We start from the raw sequence: 18,883 nt of genomic DNA on the forward strand, positions 1-18,883 counted from the left end.
ATTATAATTGTTTGCTTATTATGATATTCAAAGAATGTTTTTAGAATAAATACTAATGCAAATAAATATGGAAAAATATATGTGGATAACGGTATTTTTGTTGTTAAACGCTAACAGCGTTGTCTGCATGAAGAGGAAAACAAGCAGACGACAAAATGGCGGGAAGATGGGACCCTTTCCAAGGTCTTCCCAATGGGTGGGAAGTACGATTCGACAGCAGAGCTGGGCGATAGTAAGATATCATATTAATGTTCAATATTTACTGAAGTTTAGTAAATCATTAATTCTTGTGGTAATTGAGGTTTGCCACCGGAGTAAATGGTGTTATGATCACGCAAATCCACTGGCGTATTCCAAACCTTTTGGCTTTTACCTTATATTTTGAGTCACCATAATGCAGTTCGCTAGTTTTGAGGTCAAATATATTGAAATCGGAATCCATAGGACCAGATATTACTGGGAATAATTTGACATGAAACTGACAGATAATGGACTTTGTCCATTAACTGTAGGGTCATTCACATTACTGCTTGTTTACATACTTTACTTTCGGCATACTTTCGGTAATTTTGTCTGTTAATGACACGGCTGAAGTCGGCTTCCGCACGTTCCAAGTTGTCCTTGGTTCTGTACTGCTTCTGGCAGGGTGTTGTGGTGGCTGTAGGGGTATCCTGGTATCGGTGGATGGTCTGGTAACTCATCCAGCCATTTGTCCAGCTTTCTCTTGAAAGACTCCGGGCTAGTATCTGTCTGGTCCCGGAGATCTCTTGGGAGGCAGTTGAACAAACGAGGTCCATTGTGAGTGAAAGAGTTGTGTTTTATTGTCTTCACTCTTTGTATGGAGCCTACAGTACCCTTTATGTAGCATAGTCTTCCCTTTCTCGGATGGTAGTTTGCCACTATCCCCACATTAGGTACTCTGCCCTCCAGGATTTTCCACACATAGATGATTATATACCGTTCCCTTCTCCTCTGCAGAGAGTACAGTTTTAACTGGCTCAGTCTATCCCAGTAGTTTAGGTGCTGTACTCCCTGAATTTTTACAGTGAAGGAACGCTGGATAGCCTCTAGGTTGGCTATTTCTTGTATTTTGTATGGGGACCATAGCTGGCAGCAGTACTCAACTTCTCAAGCCTTGGGACTACCAGACACTTCCAAAGGGTCTTTAGGCACTGCCCATCTCTGGAGTTAAAAGTTCTGAGCACCCACCCACTCAAGTTTCTTCCTGCTGATTATTTGTTTATACTTATACTTAGATTTATTTATTTATATTTTATAGACCACTTCCCAATAAAGGTTACCACAGAACAATAAGGATAAATTTAGTGTAAGTCTGGTATTGTAACAATATGTGAATCTTAGTTTGTCTGGATATAAGATACAGAAAAACAATGAATAGTAAAGGTGGCTTATTTATTAATCTGAAGATAATCGGTAAATAGATCATCTAAATTTAGAATGCTGTATCTAGTGATCTACTTAAAGATGAAAGACTTTGATGAACATTTATGGTGTTGGGTAGACAACAACACTGATAAAATTTTAGTGCGATAATATAGAAAAAATTCTGCAGCACTAGAAATGGTGACATGATAGAGATATTAAAAGAGGCAGTCAAGAGTGAAAAAAAAAGACAACTTGTCAAAGTTGGTGATCTAAATCTCCAAGAAATTAATTTAATTGATTGGAAAGCTCACTTTGTCAAAGGGGGTTAATACAGTTACCCACAAAGATTTGTAGATTTTCGAAAATGATGTAGGCTTAGGTTATTCCGACTGTGATGGTATGAATAAGTAGTGCATAATTGGCCGCACCATCATGGTGTAAACAGTTCAAGGAAGCATGATTGATGGTACTGTCATGGTGTGCATATTAAAACTTACTGGGCTTTTTGTACCATGATGGTGTACTGTCACAGTGAACATTAGCAAATTTGTGGGGCTATTTGTACTGTGACAGTACTTAACCTAACCAAACCAAGTATTATTATATATCCATGACGTACAAAATGTCAATCAGAAGATATGTCGTGTCATGTATGCATGTGCATGTCTGTCTTATGCACAGATACTCTCATCTTGACTGACCATGAGGTCTGCAGCAAATTGCAAACTGAGTTGTCATCTCATCATATAGTAAAAAGCCACTTTCATCTTTTGCAGCAGTCCATGCATCTCTTTCACAATTTTATAGATGACAGGTGTTATCCTTGGCATTTGTAATTGTTATTTCGAATTATGTTTTTTTTTATTTGCATTTCATGTATATTGATTCAATGCCATATAAAAATTACAGGTTGTCTTTCATGAACACTTCCAAATCTTTCTCAGGCTCTTTTGCTTTTGTAATGGGTTTGCTTCCCAAGGAATAGTTTAAAGATGATCTTTTGCAGCTATTGTCCAATTCCAGTACTTTGCATTTTTTTATATCGAACTTCATTTCCCATTCTTGGCTCCATACAAAAAAAAAGTTTCTAGATATTTTTGGAATTGACCCTGTTGTACCTTCCATCATGTTACTGACATAGACAATAAACAAATATGGTGTTCCTTTCAGCTATTTCATTGACCACGTCAACAAGGTCACATCATGGGAAGACCCTCGGCTGAAAGTGGCTCCCCCTCCTCCCCCCCACCCAGATTCTCTCCCTCCCGAATTACGTGCTCAGCAAGAAACCACAACACCTGTGCCTCAGGTAAGCTATCTTGCCTATGAGATTCTTAGTCTTCCTATCTTGAACATTAGAATTGTATTGTAGCAAGGAGTGGTTAATTTTGATTGGAGTTGTCATTTCATACTAAATCCACCTAGAATCTGATACCACTAGTATCTTATGGGATTATATAACATTCTTAGTGGACTAACATAGAATGACTAATGTTTCCTTGTATTATTACAGTAGATATAGAATTTCATGCATACTAACTTTCTCGTGATATCTGTTGTTTCCTTCCTAGCCTTCATGGACTACTCCATTCCTTCGGGGTGGAGTGCCTCATTTCTTGCAGCAATATGGAGGGTATAACTTGGCTTTTCTGCCTCCTTATGCACTCTATGGGCCTGTTTACCCATCACAGGTACTTGTCAGCAACTAGGAAGGAGTCAAAGCATAAAATATTTTATATCATTTAATTTTTTCCATATAACAAGGCATAGGGAAAAGTCAGTTTGTAATAGGAAAAAATAGCTATGATTTTTTGGACATTTGAGAATTGTTGCATATTTTTTCTCATGGGTCTGACATATAGGATACTATTTTGTATGCAAGATGTGTATCATAACCAACAAAACTTTATCTTTTATAAATAGGGATAAGACTGGTAGTTTTTACATTCTTGCTTCAAGAGAGTCTAAGTCAGAATCATAAAGAATTAAAATGAAGGTGAACCCTGAACCTTGTGATGTATGTGTAAATGGTGTTGATGGTAGTCAATGAAGTACTGTATGGATTGGTGAACAGTTTTAGGGCAGTATGTTAAAAAGGAAATGATATTATGTATATACAAGAACAAGGTTATGAGCATGAGGAGAGTGGTGGAAATAACATAAGAATTGAACTAAAGATAAAAGGATGGAGGAGGAGGAAATGTTCAGATACCAGGGGTGGAAGCGTTACTAAGTAGTACTCAAGTTGACAGATGCAAAGAAGATGACGAGAATCATAAGTAAGGTATGAATAAGTAGGAAGATAGCACTGACAACTGATGTTAGGATGGTGGAAAATGTGGAGCCAGTACTTTGACATGGAAGTGAATGATAGGCACTTAGGTGGTGAGAAATAGTAGGATGTAAGTATTAGAAAATGATTATGTTAGGAGCAATCTATTGTCCTAGGATTGATTCTTATCATGGTTTAGAATTGATCCAATTTTTGTTATCTCACATCTTATAATAAAGTATCATTAGTTCAGTTTAGGCATTTGCCTGTGAGCCTTGAAAACTCTGACATTGATTGCATTTTTAATAGCAATAGAATTCTTCACATGTATTCATGTCTCCACACACTATATATGTGTATGTTTGTGGAAGTGCTCAAGTATTTGCCAAGGTAGTGTTTATAGGAAGCAAGTAAAACTTTTTAACATTTCTCAGTTTTTGTTATTTCAAAGTCTGGTATGTGAATGTTTGAAGTTTTATTTCACCCTGTACAGGATTGACCCTACCTGTAACTGTGAGTGAATGTTAGTGAGTGTTTATTGTATTTACATAGTTGTAGTATACAAGGTTGGAGTTTTAGTCATGGGGATCTATCTCTGCCTCCACTCATCAAATTTTGCCTTAAATTTATTATGTTTTTAGCTTGAATAATATTTTCATCCAGCTTGTTTTATAGTCTCTGTTTCTATGTGAAAATATTCCCTACCATCTTTCAAATAAGCTTGGTTTTTCAATTTTTTATTGACCTCTTGTTGATCTTCTATTCCATACCAACAAATCCTCTCTGTCCATTTTCTCTACATTTTTCCATGATCTAAATATCATTATCATGTTGGGTCTTTCTCTTCACTCTTCCAATGTGTGAAATTCCAGTGTTCTCAGTCTTCCCTCATATGCTCTATCATTTATATTTGGGATCATCTTGGTTGCTGCCCTTTATTTTCTATTTTTCTTATATCTTTCTTTAGTTGTGATGACCACACCACCACTGAATACTCTATGTATGTGTGTGGAAATACCACTCTTATATTCTTTAGCAAATTATAAGTCTCCTATTATTTTTTTTTTCATAGCACTTTGTGGTGGTAGGTCATCCCTAATAAAAATCCAAAAGGTGCTTAAAGTAAACTCCTTAAATGAGAAAGAAAAGGAGGAGTGGGAGGGAGTGAAGGATGGAGTAGAACTAAGAGTGGAGGAGGAATGGGGATGGTTCAAGGAGGGAGTCGCAAGATGTGCAAAGATGGTGTGTGGAACAAGGAGGACAGGAGGAAATAGAAGGAAGGGTAGGGAGTGGTGGGATGAGGAAGCAAAGAAAGTTGTAGAAGAGAAGAAACAAGCATTTACAGATTGGTTACAAAATAGGACAAGAGAGGTACAATGAGAAGAGAAGTAAAGCATAAGATAAAAGAGGCAAAGAGGAGAGCAAATGTGAAATGGGGTAAGAGTATGACAAAAAAAATGAAAGTAATGAAAATAGATTTTGGAAAGAAATTAAGAGAGGAAGAGGAGGTGACTCAAGTAGAGAAGGAAAGTTAAGGTGTAGATGGAGAGATGATAATGAAAGAGCACTAAGAGGAAGATGGGCAGAGTATTTTAGGGAGTTGCTAAATGTGGAGGATAGGGAGAGAAAGGTAGTTGCAATGGGAAGCACCAAGAAAATGACAGTGATGAATGAGGAAAATGCAGGAGAAATAAGGAAAGATGAGGTGAAGGCAGTTGTTAAGATGATGATAAACAGTGTTTAAGAAGAGAACCGAGCATAAGTAAACATGCGAAAGAGTGATTGATATGCAAGAATATTTGGCAAAAGGTCTTGGGTTTTCATGGAATTTGATAATGCATATAACAGTATGGACAGAGGCATAATTGAGTGTGTTGCAGATGAAAGAGATAAGGGGAAGTCTGTTAAGGACTGTCAGCAGTTTTAATGTGAATGGTAGAACTTGTTTGATACTCAGGATTGGAGTAGTTAATGTTTGAGGTGAAGGTGGGTGTGCACCAGAGTTTGTGTAATGTAGCCATGATTATTCAGCATGTATATGGATGGAATGGTAGGAGAAATATACACAAGGGTGTTAGGCAGAGTTTTGGAGTTGTCGAGTGAGAATGAAGGGAAGTGGGAGGTGAACCACTTATTGTTTGTGGATGACATTGTGCTTGTGGCTGAGTCTGAAGAAAGACTGAAAGTGGCGGTAGAGATTGGGAAGGGATGTGAAAAGAGAAAGCTGGAAGTAAATGTGAGTGAAAAATTATTATATGTAGAAGGAGTCATGATAGTGGCAGGTTGGAGGTAAGTTTGAAGTGTGAGAGGGTTGAGGAAGTGGAAAACTAATTATTTAGGGTCATGTGACAATGAATGGAAGAGTGGAGGTGGAGGTGGATTATAGAGTTAAGGAGGCGAGTAAATGTCTGTGGGGAGTATTTACCTAATTTTGATATACAGGAAAGGGCAACACTCATGGTGTCTGTCTCCCACTCTCCTGTTTATCATGCTTAACCTCAAATTTGTGTATGTTTTCAACTGTTATTTTCTTAATTTCCAGTTATCATATTTGAATTCATATATTATTCCAACTTGGGATCTGTCACCTTTTAAACTATTCCAAGTATTTATGCATCTCTATGGAAAACTATTTCTTCACATCATTTAGAGAAGTCTTTCTCAATTTGTTCTCATGACATCTTAAAGCCCATCCTTCCCAAATCAAGAGATCTCTTCTGTCAGTGTAGTCTGTCCCCATTAGTGGTGTGAATACTGTATTCATATCATATCTCTCTTTGATCTTTCAAAGTTGACGGACTCGGTATTTTTAGTCTTTATTTGTATAGTTTATCTACCAGACTGGGAACCAATTTGGTTGTTGTCCTTTGTATTCTTTCAATCTTGCTTATGTTCTTCACTTTGTATGGTGACTAACATTGATGTATATTCTAGTCTTGGATAGATCAGGGTTTCAACAAGTTTTTTCATCATATTTTCCATATAGTGAAAAGCCACTTTAATGTTCAACAGCAGTCCATGTCTCCCACAATTCTGCTGATATGTCTGTTAGATGAGAAATAGGTGTCTGGAGATTAATGGAAAGAGGAAGTGATACGAAGGAGAGGTTTTGCCCGAGGTACTTAATGGAGACTTGGAATTTAAAAAGACTGAAAGGAAGAGCAACATCTATCAATCTATCAAGAGCTTTTTCCCCCTTATGAGGGAGGTAGCCAAGTCAAAGCCATGTACCTACACCCACCCATTCCGCTCCCATCCATCACCCTTCCCTCCTTGTCATCTAAGCTTCTCATGGATGATGGGTCATCCCTGTATACTGCCCACTGCCCTGGGTCAGAAGCGATGTATTAAGATACAGTAATCAAAACCAGAGACACTTCACTTAATTGGCAACCGCCTCCCCATCATCCAGGAAGTGCTAAGGTGGGAGGGAGGGTGGAGGGGAGTGGAGTGTATTTAGGGATGGAATGGGTGGGAATGATTTTATGCCTTTTTCTTTTTGGCTACCTCCCTTGTAAGGGGAAAAAAGCCTTGGTATATGTATGTATGTATGTATGCCTCCCCCACTGCATCCCTCATGCAGAAAAAGAGAAGACAGGGAGAAATCCCTTCAGGCTTCGTTGAGAATATCATTCACACAAAAAAGCAACATAATTGAAATAAAATGTTTAAGAAGTATGAGAGGCGTTACAAGGGTGGATAGTAAGAAATGTGGAGGTGAAGCAGAGAATGGGGATGGAAAGAGCTGTGAGCAGGGATAGATCAAAGAGTTCCAAGATATTCTAAGCATATGGAAAGAATTTATTTTTAATTTCACCTTGGTCTTTGGATCACATATTGGACTCGTGATCAACAGCTATTTCCCTCCTGAAAAAGAGCTCAGAGCTCGTATTACTGATCTATGGGTAATGCTATGACCTTACACGCACACACACCCCCAACTCCCCGCCCAGGAGAGTTGAAGTAACGACTCGAAGCGCAGCGATACTGAAATAATTTCAGCCCTGGGCAGAATTCGAACCAGATACTGCCAGCACCGCCGTACTGACAGTCTGGGACTCTACCAACCGCGCCACCGAGTCATGTAGTTTTACTGTGGAAAACCCACAGTGGCTGGCAATAATGCTCAGGCCCTCCCACAGATCTCTCTAAGAAAAAACTTTGGAGTGTCGTCTTTATTGTACAGTGAGTCCTCCTTATACAGTAATTCTTTATCCGGTAAATTCACAGTCACAGTATTTGGTAATTACTACCCATGATTCTATTTACGGCAGGGTTTCTCAACCTTATTAGCCATATTGCCCCCTTTTTCAGTTGAAAAAAAAAAAGATCGCCCCACCTTAATTGGAAAATAATAATAAAAATTATTGCAACAATGATAAACAACTAATTCAAAATGTTTTACTCACGTTGTGTTTTAATGAGATCCTTGGGCCAAGCTGGTGCTTCGCTGCTAGATCTTTTACATTAGGCTTAAAATTTGTCAGAAGCAATACCTGTGACGTTTTTTGCCCCCCTGAGCTCAAAAATCGCCCCCCTTGAGAATGATTTACGGTAAGAAAAATTCATAGTTATGATATCTGCTCATGTTTTGAAGAGGAAAGAGCAGGGAGGAGGTATGTCTGCCATATCCTATAATTACGTTATAATAGGTTCGGTATACGGTAATTTCAATTAGCGGTAAGGTTTTCAGAAATGCATATATACCGTATAATGAGGACTTACTGTATAGACATTTCTAGTTTGTTTGTCACCTTCTTTTGTTTTATTGGTTCTTCTCTTCCTTTATTTTCCCAAGCCACTTATCTGGCTTTTCTTGCAGTATCACATTTTATGTTAAACCATTCCTGTTTTTGCTTTTTTCGTCCTCTAGTCTTTGGCACAGCTCTGTCTTCTGAAGATTAATAGCTGGTCATGACCTTGTCCACTCTCACAGAGTAGAAAATTTTCTTTCACCTTAGGCCATGGACTGGATGAGTGCTGTTATGTTTTTGGGCAGGAACATCATCTCTACGTTGTCTGCCCAATCTTCCATGGTTGTTGGGTGGCTTGGGGCATTGTCAACCAGCAGGAGGAAATGGCTGGCAATGTTTTCTTTGACAGCATAGTCATGCAGTACAGGGGACAAATATATAATTTGCAACATAATGCTGGTTCATAGAAGACATCATCCAGGCCTTCTTGTCGGATCTATATATCACTGGGAGGTATTCTTTCACATAGCCCTTAAATGCCCTTAGATTTTCACAGCATTAAATCAGGAAAGGCTTCAGCTTCAGGTCCTCAGCTGCATTACCACCCAGTACCAGGGTTAATCTGTCTTTGGATGCTTTAAATCTTGGTGTTGTTTTCTCCTCCTTAGCAATAAAGGTTCTGGATGACATTTTCTTCCAATACAGGCCTGTCTTGTCATAGTTTATCACCTGTTTGGTACTGTAGCCATACTCTTCTATGTTTTTTCAGTGTTGGTATGAATGCTGCAGTGGCAGGCTCTTCAGAACATGCTGCCTTACCAGTCATCTTGATATTGTGTAGGGCTTCTCGGGCTTCAAAACTGTTTAACCAACCCTTACTGGCACTGAAAGTTGATCCATCCTTAACTTCGTAACCCTTCTTATGTAGATAGTTATAAATCGAAAAGGGTTTTCGTTGTCACAAGGGAGGTAGAAAGAGAACTGCTGCGGTGAGACAAGTCATCAATCCACAGCCTGAAGAGTCTCTCCAGTTCCTCCATTATTGGTTCCCTCTGCCTTGTCAGCATCTCTGCCATTAACATAGAAGCTGTTTCACCAGCTTTCTTTACACTGTCTCATTATTTGATTATTGTAGAGACAGTTGATTGGGGCAACTGTATGATTCTGGCAATGGAGTTAGCCCCTTCACCTCCCTCATGGTGCCTAACAACTTTTTCTCCAATGATAAACTCTTCCTTGGTCTTTTGAGCTTTATCTCGCCAGTAGTAGTTGTTGCAGGCTGCTTGGAAGCCATCACTTTATATATTACTCTTGTAAAAGCAACAGTGAATGTGACATAGTAGCACAAAACACAGACAATGATACATGGGCTGAGGGAGTAAACACAACTGAATAAAGAGCAGGAATGAGTTTCAAAGGGTGGCTGATAGAGCATGGGTGGCACTGCATTTGTGATGCATTTGTTTATGGTTTGGTGATTGTATAATTGAGCGCCTACATAAAAAATGAGTGAATGGTATCAATTCAAAAGATTTGTTTAAGCCAAATATCAGATATCAAAACTTCGAATAGTGAGGGAAACCTGTATATGTGAAAGATATTTTGATGTAGCCCGAAGGGATTTCTCCCTGTCCTCTCTTTTTCTGCGTGAAGGGACAAAGAGGGGTGGGGTTGTTGATTAAATGAAGTGGCTTTGCTGTAGATGTGCTGTGTCTTGCTACATTGCTTCTGACCCAGGGCAGTGAGCAAGATGCAAGGATGACCTATCATGCAGGAGGAGCCAAGAAAAGAGGGAGGGGTAGTGAATGGAAGTGGAGTATGTGGGGATGAAATGGGTGGTAGTGGATATATGCCTTTGATTTTGGCTACCTCCCTTGTAAGAGAGAAAAAGCTTTGGTATATGTATATATGGTTTCTGTGTATTATTTTTCTCAAAGCAGACATATTAGGAATGGCTGTTAGGCAAGCTTTCAATATATCTGTCAGACATTAATTAATAACAACAGCTGCCGACTCAAAGGTTTCTTGTGCTCTCTTTTTTTAGCTTTCATGAGTGCACTCTGTGTTTGTGCAGCAGAAGCTTCATGCAAATGGCTGGTCAGCTCCTTCACCATATTTCCAGCTTTAGTATGAAGCTTTGCTTTGCACCAACTATTTTGCTCACAGCACCAAAATTTCACCTCACCGTCAGTTTGGCTTGTTCTGTCAAAGATGTGAAAGGCATCTGGTGTAAGCAAATTTTTTTCCCCATACTTTGTTAATACTTCCTCAGACATCATATGGTTATGAGGATTGTTGTAGTTAAAAAAAAAGCTTGGTTTTGTTAAAAAAAATATGTATAAAAAGATGGTGATAAATGAAATACTTGTGACAGTGAATCTGTACTAGCAACCCACTCAACTGAGACTAACCACTAACTCAGTCCTTAATTGACAGGAACAAAAGTGCCATCTGTATGTAGCCTGAGCAAACAGCTAAATGAATATAGATCTAGTTTTCATATATAAATGTGTATATCATCTTTTAATTTATAACTGATATACAGGATGTCTCAATAAAATGTACGCACACTTTGAAAGACTGTAAATCCAGTATTTTTTTTTTTACATTAGTACAAGATTAAGGCTTTAAGTTAAAGAATGTGATGAAATTAAAGAAAAGATTATTCTTTCCCCTTAGTCCAGTCTAGTTCCCCCACCCCATGCGTATATCCAATATTACAGTTACTCGTGATGTCATGGAATGAGTACATTTTATTGAGACACCCTGTATTGTAATTTTGATCCTCCAGAGGTATTGATACAGGTAGCTTTACAAATAGAGTAAAATTATTAATGCTAAAACATGTCGCCAAATAGATTTACACAAAATCAGCTGGCACCCAAACAGCTGGACCAAAACAGCTGTGCCAAAACTTGCCAAACCTGGATAGGGTATGGTTTGACTTGGAAGAAAAATCCATTTGCTAAGTATATAAAATAAAGAAAGGGAGCTATGCTTGTGGAGTCCTGTCTCTTATTCTCCAAGTATCATGCCTCATTTTGAATTTATATTTGCTTCTAACTTGTGGTCACATTGATGTGCTGTCAAGACTGGGTGGTCTGTATTTACCTAGTTGTATTTTACGGGATGAGAGCTATGCTCGTAGTGACCCATTTTCGTATCTTTCCGCATCCAGTTTGTTCGTAAAATCATATATAGTTCTGGCATTCATTGTTTCTCTGTTCAGTTTGTTCCAGACACCGATCACTCTATGTGGGAAGCTATTTTTTTTTTAGGTCTCTTCTGTAACTGTCATTCTTTTGTTTCTTTTCGTGCCCTCTTGTTTCTTTTCTGTCCCACTTCAATAAGTCGTCTCTATCGAGAACTTCCATCCCTTTCATAATTCTGAAAATGGTCAACAAATCTCCTTTTTCCCTTCTCTGTTCTAGTGTTGACAACTGTAATTTCTCCAATTTTTGTTCATATGTCAGATTTGACAGTGTAGGTGCCATTTTTGTTGCTGCTCTTTGGATTCTTTCTAATTTTCGTATGTTCTTTTTGTGTTCGGTGCCCACATTGATACAGCATATTCTAATTTCGGTCTTATCAGTGTAACAACAATTTTTTAACCATCTCCTCATCTATGTAGTCGAAGGTCACTTTCATTGATCTTAATAAGTTGTAAGTCTCTCCAAATAATTCATTTACATATTTGTCAGGTGTCTAGTTACTAGGCTAGATAGAGTGAGAAATGAAGAGGTGAGGAGGAGAACAGGGGTGGAAAAGGAGTTGGGAGATAGGGTTGATGAAAGAATATTAGGATGGTTTGGACACATGGAAAGAGTGAATGAAGAAAGACTAGTAAAAGAGGTATAGAAGGCAGATGTGGAGGGAGTGAACATGAGGGGACGTCCTAGGATGAGGTGGATGGATGGGGTGAAGGGGGCTTTGGGGAATGTCTTTTGAGGAAGGGTGGGAGAGGACAGAAGACAGGGGTGAATGGAGAATGGTTGTATATGGATGATGTTGTGATTGCATGAGGTGGAATGGGCGGGGGGATGGGGGATGAGGTAGTATGTGTGAGCAAAATTTGACGCAGCCCGAAGGGATTTCTCCCCGTCTTCTCCTTTTATGCAATGGGGGGACGGAGAGGGGGGGTCGCCGATTTAATGAAGCGGCCTTGCTGTGGATGTGCTGTGTCTGGCGACACTGCTTCTGACCCAGGGCAGTGGACAAGGTGCAGGGATGACCCGTCATCCAGGAGGTACTAAGATAAGAGGGAAGGTGGAAGGGTGTGGAGTGTATTCAGGGATGGAATGGGTGGAAATGATTTTATGCCTTTCCCTTTTTGGCTACCTCCCTTGGTATATGTATGTATGTCAGGTGTCAAGTCACTTGAGATGATTACTCCTAGGTCCCTCTCTGAATTTACTTTTTTGACTTCTTTGTTTCCAATTTTATATTGTCTCAAAACTCTATTTTTACTTTTTCCAAATTCCATTATGCTACATTTTTTTAATGTTGAAGTTCATCTCATATCTCCGACTCCATTTCCATATTTTATCCAGGTCATCTTGCAGCAATCTGCAATCTTCTTCTGTTCTCTCTCGTGAGTAATTTGGCATCGTCAGCAAAAAAGTTCATGTAACAATGTACTCCTTCATCCATATCATTTATGTATATGGCAAACATTAAAGGAGCCAAAACAGAGCTTTGTGGTCATGTTGATGTGCTGTCAAGACTGGGTGGTCTGTATTTACCTAGTTGTATTTTACAGGACGGGAGCTATACTTGTTGTGACCCGTTTTCGTATCTCTCCACATCCAGTTTATTCTTGAACTCGTGTATAGTTCTGGCATTCACTGTTTCACTGTTTAGTTTGTTCCAGACATCAATCACTCTGTGCAGGAAACTGTTCTTTTTCAGGTATCTTCTGTAACTGTCCTTCTTTAGCTTCTTATCATGTCCTCTTGTTTCTCTCTTGTCCCATTTCAATAGGTCATCTCTGTCGAGAACTTCCATCCCTTTCATAATTCTGAAGATGGTCAACAAGTCGCCTCTTTCCCTTCTCTGCTCCAATGTTGATAGCTGTAATTTCTCCAATCTTTGTTCATATGTCAAATTTGATAGCGTGGGTGCCATCTTTGTCACTGCTCTTTGGATTCTTTCTAATTTCTCTCTGTTTTTCTTTTCTGTGAATATGTGTGGCTGTTCTTTCTGCAAAAGAGAACTGAGATGGCTGATTGACTGACTGTTGTGATTGTTGTCACTGATACTGTTATGATCATTTTGCAGATTAAAGATTAGTACATGTAGTTGACTGATTTTGTTGTATAAATAAGATAAATGTGCAGTACAAGGAAAAAGGTAGTTTTTGGTGAAAGTAACTATAGTCATTTCTATCTTGACAAGGGTTATATATACTGGATTAGTTTTTAGCATGAGTAGGAAAAATATTCATATGGTAATTTGTCAGAAAGTCATCTCCATAATAGAAATGATGTATTAGTGATAATAGGTTTTCAATTGAATATGCTGAGGTATCCTTCCATAGCACAATACACGCAGCTTTAGGGAAAACTGCTTCTTTCTCATCTTTTGTCTGAATAGTTTAGATCACCTTTTGAACTTGCTTTATTAAAAATATTACAGGTAGATCACTGTACACTTGTTCATTATGCACTCATTATATGGTTAACAATACTGTGCTGCATGTGCACCCCAGAAATTACATTATTAGTCACCTTATCTATGTTTTGTGTCACTGAAATAGCATGTTTGTGTATCAAATTTTTTTATTTATTAGAATAGATATATCATTTTGGTTCCTGCACACACAGCCCCTACAGGACATTACAAATTTGCAAGGAAGCACAAGTACTACTGTCACAGCAACATCATCTTCCTCAACAACAACAGCAGCTGGTATCTTAAAGCCTGATATACTTGAAGCTATGGAATATAATGAGCTTGCCATTGCCAAGATATCAGCACTGTTTCCAACAGTAGCAGATTCACATATAAGAAGTCTAATGAAGAAGTGAGTTTAATTGTACTGTAGAATGTATGATAATAATAACTGTATCAGAACTCCAAAAATTTAGAGACTGCTTGGGAAGTTTTATGGCTAAACTAATCAGAATTGGTATGAGCTTCTCTGTGTTAATGTTCTCTAATATTAGTATTGAAAGTGAATTAACAAAATGATTAATATAGTTCAAAACCTAACAGAAATTGATACTGTGCATGCGGGGTTGTAATTTAGGGAAACTAAAGCATGTTTAAGCTATTTTACTAACATTTATGCTCATTATACTAACATGTCAAAATCAGGTACCATAACAGGGAAGCTGTTGTTATAAGTGCACTGCAAGTTCAGAAGCACCCTCTGGCAACCCCAGGGCCCTATGGCACCTTCACACCTCCTCCAATGCGACACTTTATTCCGACTGCAACAGCCCTTATGGCATTGCAGAGTCAAAAAGCTTCAACAAGTGCTGCTCAAGAATTAAAGAGCAGCACAGCTGTCACCACCACAATTACATCCATGGGGAAAGATGTTACAGACCAGTCTTCTGTTACTGATCAAACAGGGAAGCAATTAGAGTCAACTTATAAAAAACCAATATATGAAAGGACAGCTGGGACTCATCTTCTAGAAGAAAAGTTCTCTGGGCCAAGTCTGATTACAACTCGAGGATCTCAAGAACGTACCACTCAGTCCCCACATGCTGCTCAACAAGGCTCATTAGAACATTCATTAGGTTCCCCAATGACTGGCCAGAGAGGATCATTTGAACGAAGTGTTGGTTCTCCCAGGCTAGGTCAGGGTTCATTAGAAAGATCAATAGGTTCTCCCTACTTTGGAAGGGACTCGCCTCTATTGTCATCCCGAGCTTCATCACACACTTTCTTAAATGGGTCTCCCCGCCCTACAACACGTTCTACCTCAGAAATAACACGGTCCTTTCAAGGCTCGCCACGGCCTGATTTTAGATATTCCCCAAGACCAACTCCTCATTCTCCTAAGATTAAATTAAGGTACGTTTCCATACCACGGAATTTGTGTGCATTGTAAATTAATTTGCTGTTGTAGATTCCCCCGAGACCCAAACAGTTGTAATGCTGAGATTTTGTATGTGATTTTTGTTATTTTATTTAGTTATATATAAACTTAGAGTATGGTTGCTCCAATACAGGTACTTCATAGAATTTTATATAAGGGATGACATCCTAGAAATGTTGGAGAAATGTGAAGCATGTACTACATTGTAGATCTTGTAACCCATGAAAAGCTCTCAGTTTTACTTGTAAATATTTCTGTCACTGAAGTTCTCCTAAAATATATTTATGTGTATATACTTCTGTTGTTTACAGGCAAGATAAAATTAATATATATATTTATATATATATATAGTATTTGTTGATTCCTTGCATGTTGCTTTTAGTAGTGTCTTCGTAGCTCAGCATAATGTGATACTGCATGGACAAGTGGTAGCTAAGGTAAAGGTAAAATTTTTCATGCCTTGGTAATTAGTTATGAGATATTGTAATTGAAAAACATATATACATTGTAAAGATGATTTAGTTAATGGATGATGACTATGTAAATATTCTCATTTAAATTTTATATGAGGGGAATTATATTCTCTTTTGGACAATAAAAGAGCTCAGCTTTCAGTCCTATACATTGGAATATGTACTTCCAGGTACCTGAAGGGGATTTTCCCTAAAGTTGACCCCACAATCATACTTGATGTCCTGACACAGTGCAATTATAATGTCAAAGATGCATCAGAAAAACTTATTGAAATGGGACATGAGAAGAAGGAAACTGTGTTCTCACCACCAAAGGTAAAGGACAGGGCTATCAAAGAAGAAGCTAAAGCTTCCCCAAAACCATCACCAACACCTGTAAGGCCACAAACTCTAACAGAGAGCCACAAAAAGAGAGGTAAGATCTTGGAATTTGAATTGCTATAGTTAGGGAAATACTCTATCATATGTATATATATACATATATATATATATGTATATATGTATATTATATATATATATATATATATATATATATATATATATAATATATATATATATGTATATATATATATATATATATATATATATACATATATATATATATATATATATATATATATGAAGAATCCTATGAATAATTAGGTTTTTAATTTTTTGTTACAATAAGTTTTCAGCATATAAATTCACACAAATTCACACAGTTGTAACTAATTATCATGTAATATATTTTGTGCAAGTATCTTGGAAATGAGATGGATGGATGGGAGTGAAGCATTTCAAACTGATTAAAGATTGCAATGGCATACTTATGGGCACATGGATCATCCCTGACCTTCTGTAGATGAAACCCATGTGGGTTATATCTTGGGATTCTACTGGACTTGATATGCACTCAGAGTGTTGTGACCACAAGCCAATTTTCAATCCCAAAGAATCCAGCACTCTGATAAACCCTGCAGTTCTGTAGGATCTTCCAAGTACTAACTAGTATGTGATTGATCTCCTTGGCCACTCCTGTGGCATTACTTAACCATGTCCATCAGTGTGGCTCTCATCTCTGGAACAAGGAACCACCAATCAGCATCCTTCTTGACTGCAAAGTTCAGAAGGAGAGAACTGTTAATATTCAAAGTGACCATGGGGCCCAATTCATACTTCATAGGCAGCTCTGTTGGTGTCAATAACTGCACTGAAGTCACTCAAAACAAGTATGTTTTGGGGCAGGCACTGGTCAACTATAGATTCAAACTTGGCATAGAACATCACCCTCTCACCATGTTCATATGCCTCAGTAAGAGCATACACTACAACAAGAGAAATAAAGCCCAAGGTGAACATCAGATTTGCCAGCATCATATGCTCATCAACCAGAATAATCTTTATGATGGTGTGTAGTAGTTGGCTGGATATGCCTACAGCTACTCCCACAAGGTGAGCCTCATTGGCTTGACCAAATGTAGGCATAATCCTCACTCGTGATCTTGCCACTGCTTAGTTAGCCTTGGAAGGAACCACTACATCCAATCTAAGCTACCTGAGCTCTGCTGATAAATAGGATATTCAATTATCCTGGAAGAAAGAAATAATATTCCAGGTGTCCACATGGAAGGTCTGCTGGAAGTTCACTCAGGACCTGGCTCTATGTGTTTGTGCATCATATGCAACACCCCAGCAACCCACATAGTGGGCATGGTAATATTGATGGGCAGGTGGTAAGCCCACCTCCACCATAAGTGTTATATAAGAGTGCCCCAGAACAGCCAAATTTCTGAAACAAAAAGACTATACAATGGAGTCCCTCAGGCTGCAACACTTCCATTTTTACTATTGAATCTCTTCATTAGTGATCTCTCCCAACAACTCCAGAACCAGAGTTAAACTCAAATGTTCTCTCACATACAGATGACCCGACAATAATAACCCAGCACAGTAAATACAAAATTGCAAACATCCAAGCCTACTTGAATAAGCTAGAACAATAACACAAAAATAACAAAATTGAAGTCTCACTCCAGAAATGAAGGCAAACATTGAATATTGTATGGGAGTAATTCTAAGACTGTTTCCTGGTGACTAGTTTGGTGTTGGGTGTTGTAGGGGGTTTCCCTTGGTATCCAAAACACACACACACACAAAAAAAGAAGTAAGTATGTATCTAGAAATTCTGTGTATCTGGATCCTCTTTGGCCCAGTTAATCCAGATACTACATCTATCAAACAAACAAGCAAGCTTTTTCAACTTTTACTATGACTTCATGTTGATTTTTCATCCTTTACCAACATATTTTCTCCATCCATGTTTTTATACTTTCCTGTAATCTAGATATCATTATCATGTCCCTGTCCCCTCTCTTTGCTCTTCCAATGTGGGAAGTCACAATTTTCTTGTCTTTCCTTGGATGTCTTGTTTAGGCTTTGGGTCATATTGTCACCTTTTGTATTGTATATTCTTTATATCATGAGCTGTCATCCAGGAGGTGCCAAGATAAGAGGGAGGGTGGAGGGTGGAGGGGAGTGGAATGTATTTAGGGATGGAATGGGTGGGAATGGTTTTTATGCTTTTGTTTTTTTGGCTACCTCCCTTTTGAGGGGGAAGAAGCCTTGGTATATGTATGTATGTATTCTTTTGGTGTTGTGACCATGCCACTGCTGAGTGAGCCTTTTTGTGTAGATGTGTACTTTTACTCAGTCACCTGCCTTTATAAGGGGGATTGTGGCCTTTATATTTGTGTGTAAAATTAGATTAGAGATGTATTCTCAATTTACCAAAATTATCTTGTATAATCGTAACATATTGTTTCAAATGTTTCAGTTCGTGGACAGCTGACAACAGAGTACCCTGCTTTGACACCAACTGTTGTTACAATGGCATTGCAGTCTGTCTATTATGATGAAACAAAAGCTCGGCAAGTATTGCAGAATATGGCCGAATCAGACAAGAAGACACAAGAGACATTGGCCAGCACCACTCCTAAAATGACAAGGTATTGTGTAGAAGAATTAATGATAC

The 18,883-nt window shown here is 38.3% G+C and overlaps 1 protein-coding gene across 2 annotated transcripts in view; it reads left to right on the top strand.

Moving 5' to 3' along the window:
- The first annotated feature begins 20 nt into the window (after window positions 1-20).
- Window positions 21-18,883, top strand: part of LOC143028156 (uncharacterized) — a 36,446-nt gene continuing 17,583 nt past the window's right edge. Inside the window, exons 1-7 of one of the 2 annotated variants that reach the window (XM_076189855.1) lie at window positions 21-232; window positions 2,557-2,695; window positions 2,958-3,077; window positions 14,175-14,374; window positions 14,668-15,375; window positions 16,044-16,288; window positions 18,686-18,857. In XM_076189855.1, the coding sequence (XP_076045970.1) occupies window positions 156-232; window positions 2,557-2,695; window positions 2,958-3,077; window positions 14,175-14,374; window positions 14,668-15,375; window positions 16,044-16,288; window positions 18,686-18,857 (1,661 nt within the window). In that variant the 5' untranslated portion in view covers window positions 21-155. The remainder of the gene's footprint in view (window positions 233-2,556; window positions 2,696-2,957; window positions 3,078-14,174; window positions 14,375-14,667; window positions 15,376-16,043; window positions 16,289-18,685; window positions 18,858-18,883) is intronic. The other variant, XM_076189856.1, reaches the window with a different exon arrangement.

This window comes from Oratosquilla oratoria, chromosome 9 (genome assembly GCF_046742065.1).
Source record: "Oratosquilla oratoria isolate Oo_2021 chromosome 9, ASM4674206v1, whole genome shotgun sequence".
In the NCBI taxonomy this organism is placed as follows: Eukaryota; Metazoa; Arthropoda; class Malacostraca; order Stomatopoda; family Squillidae; genus Oratosquilla; species Oratosquilla oratoria.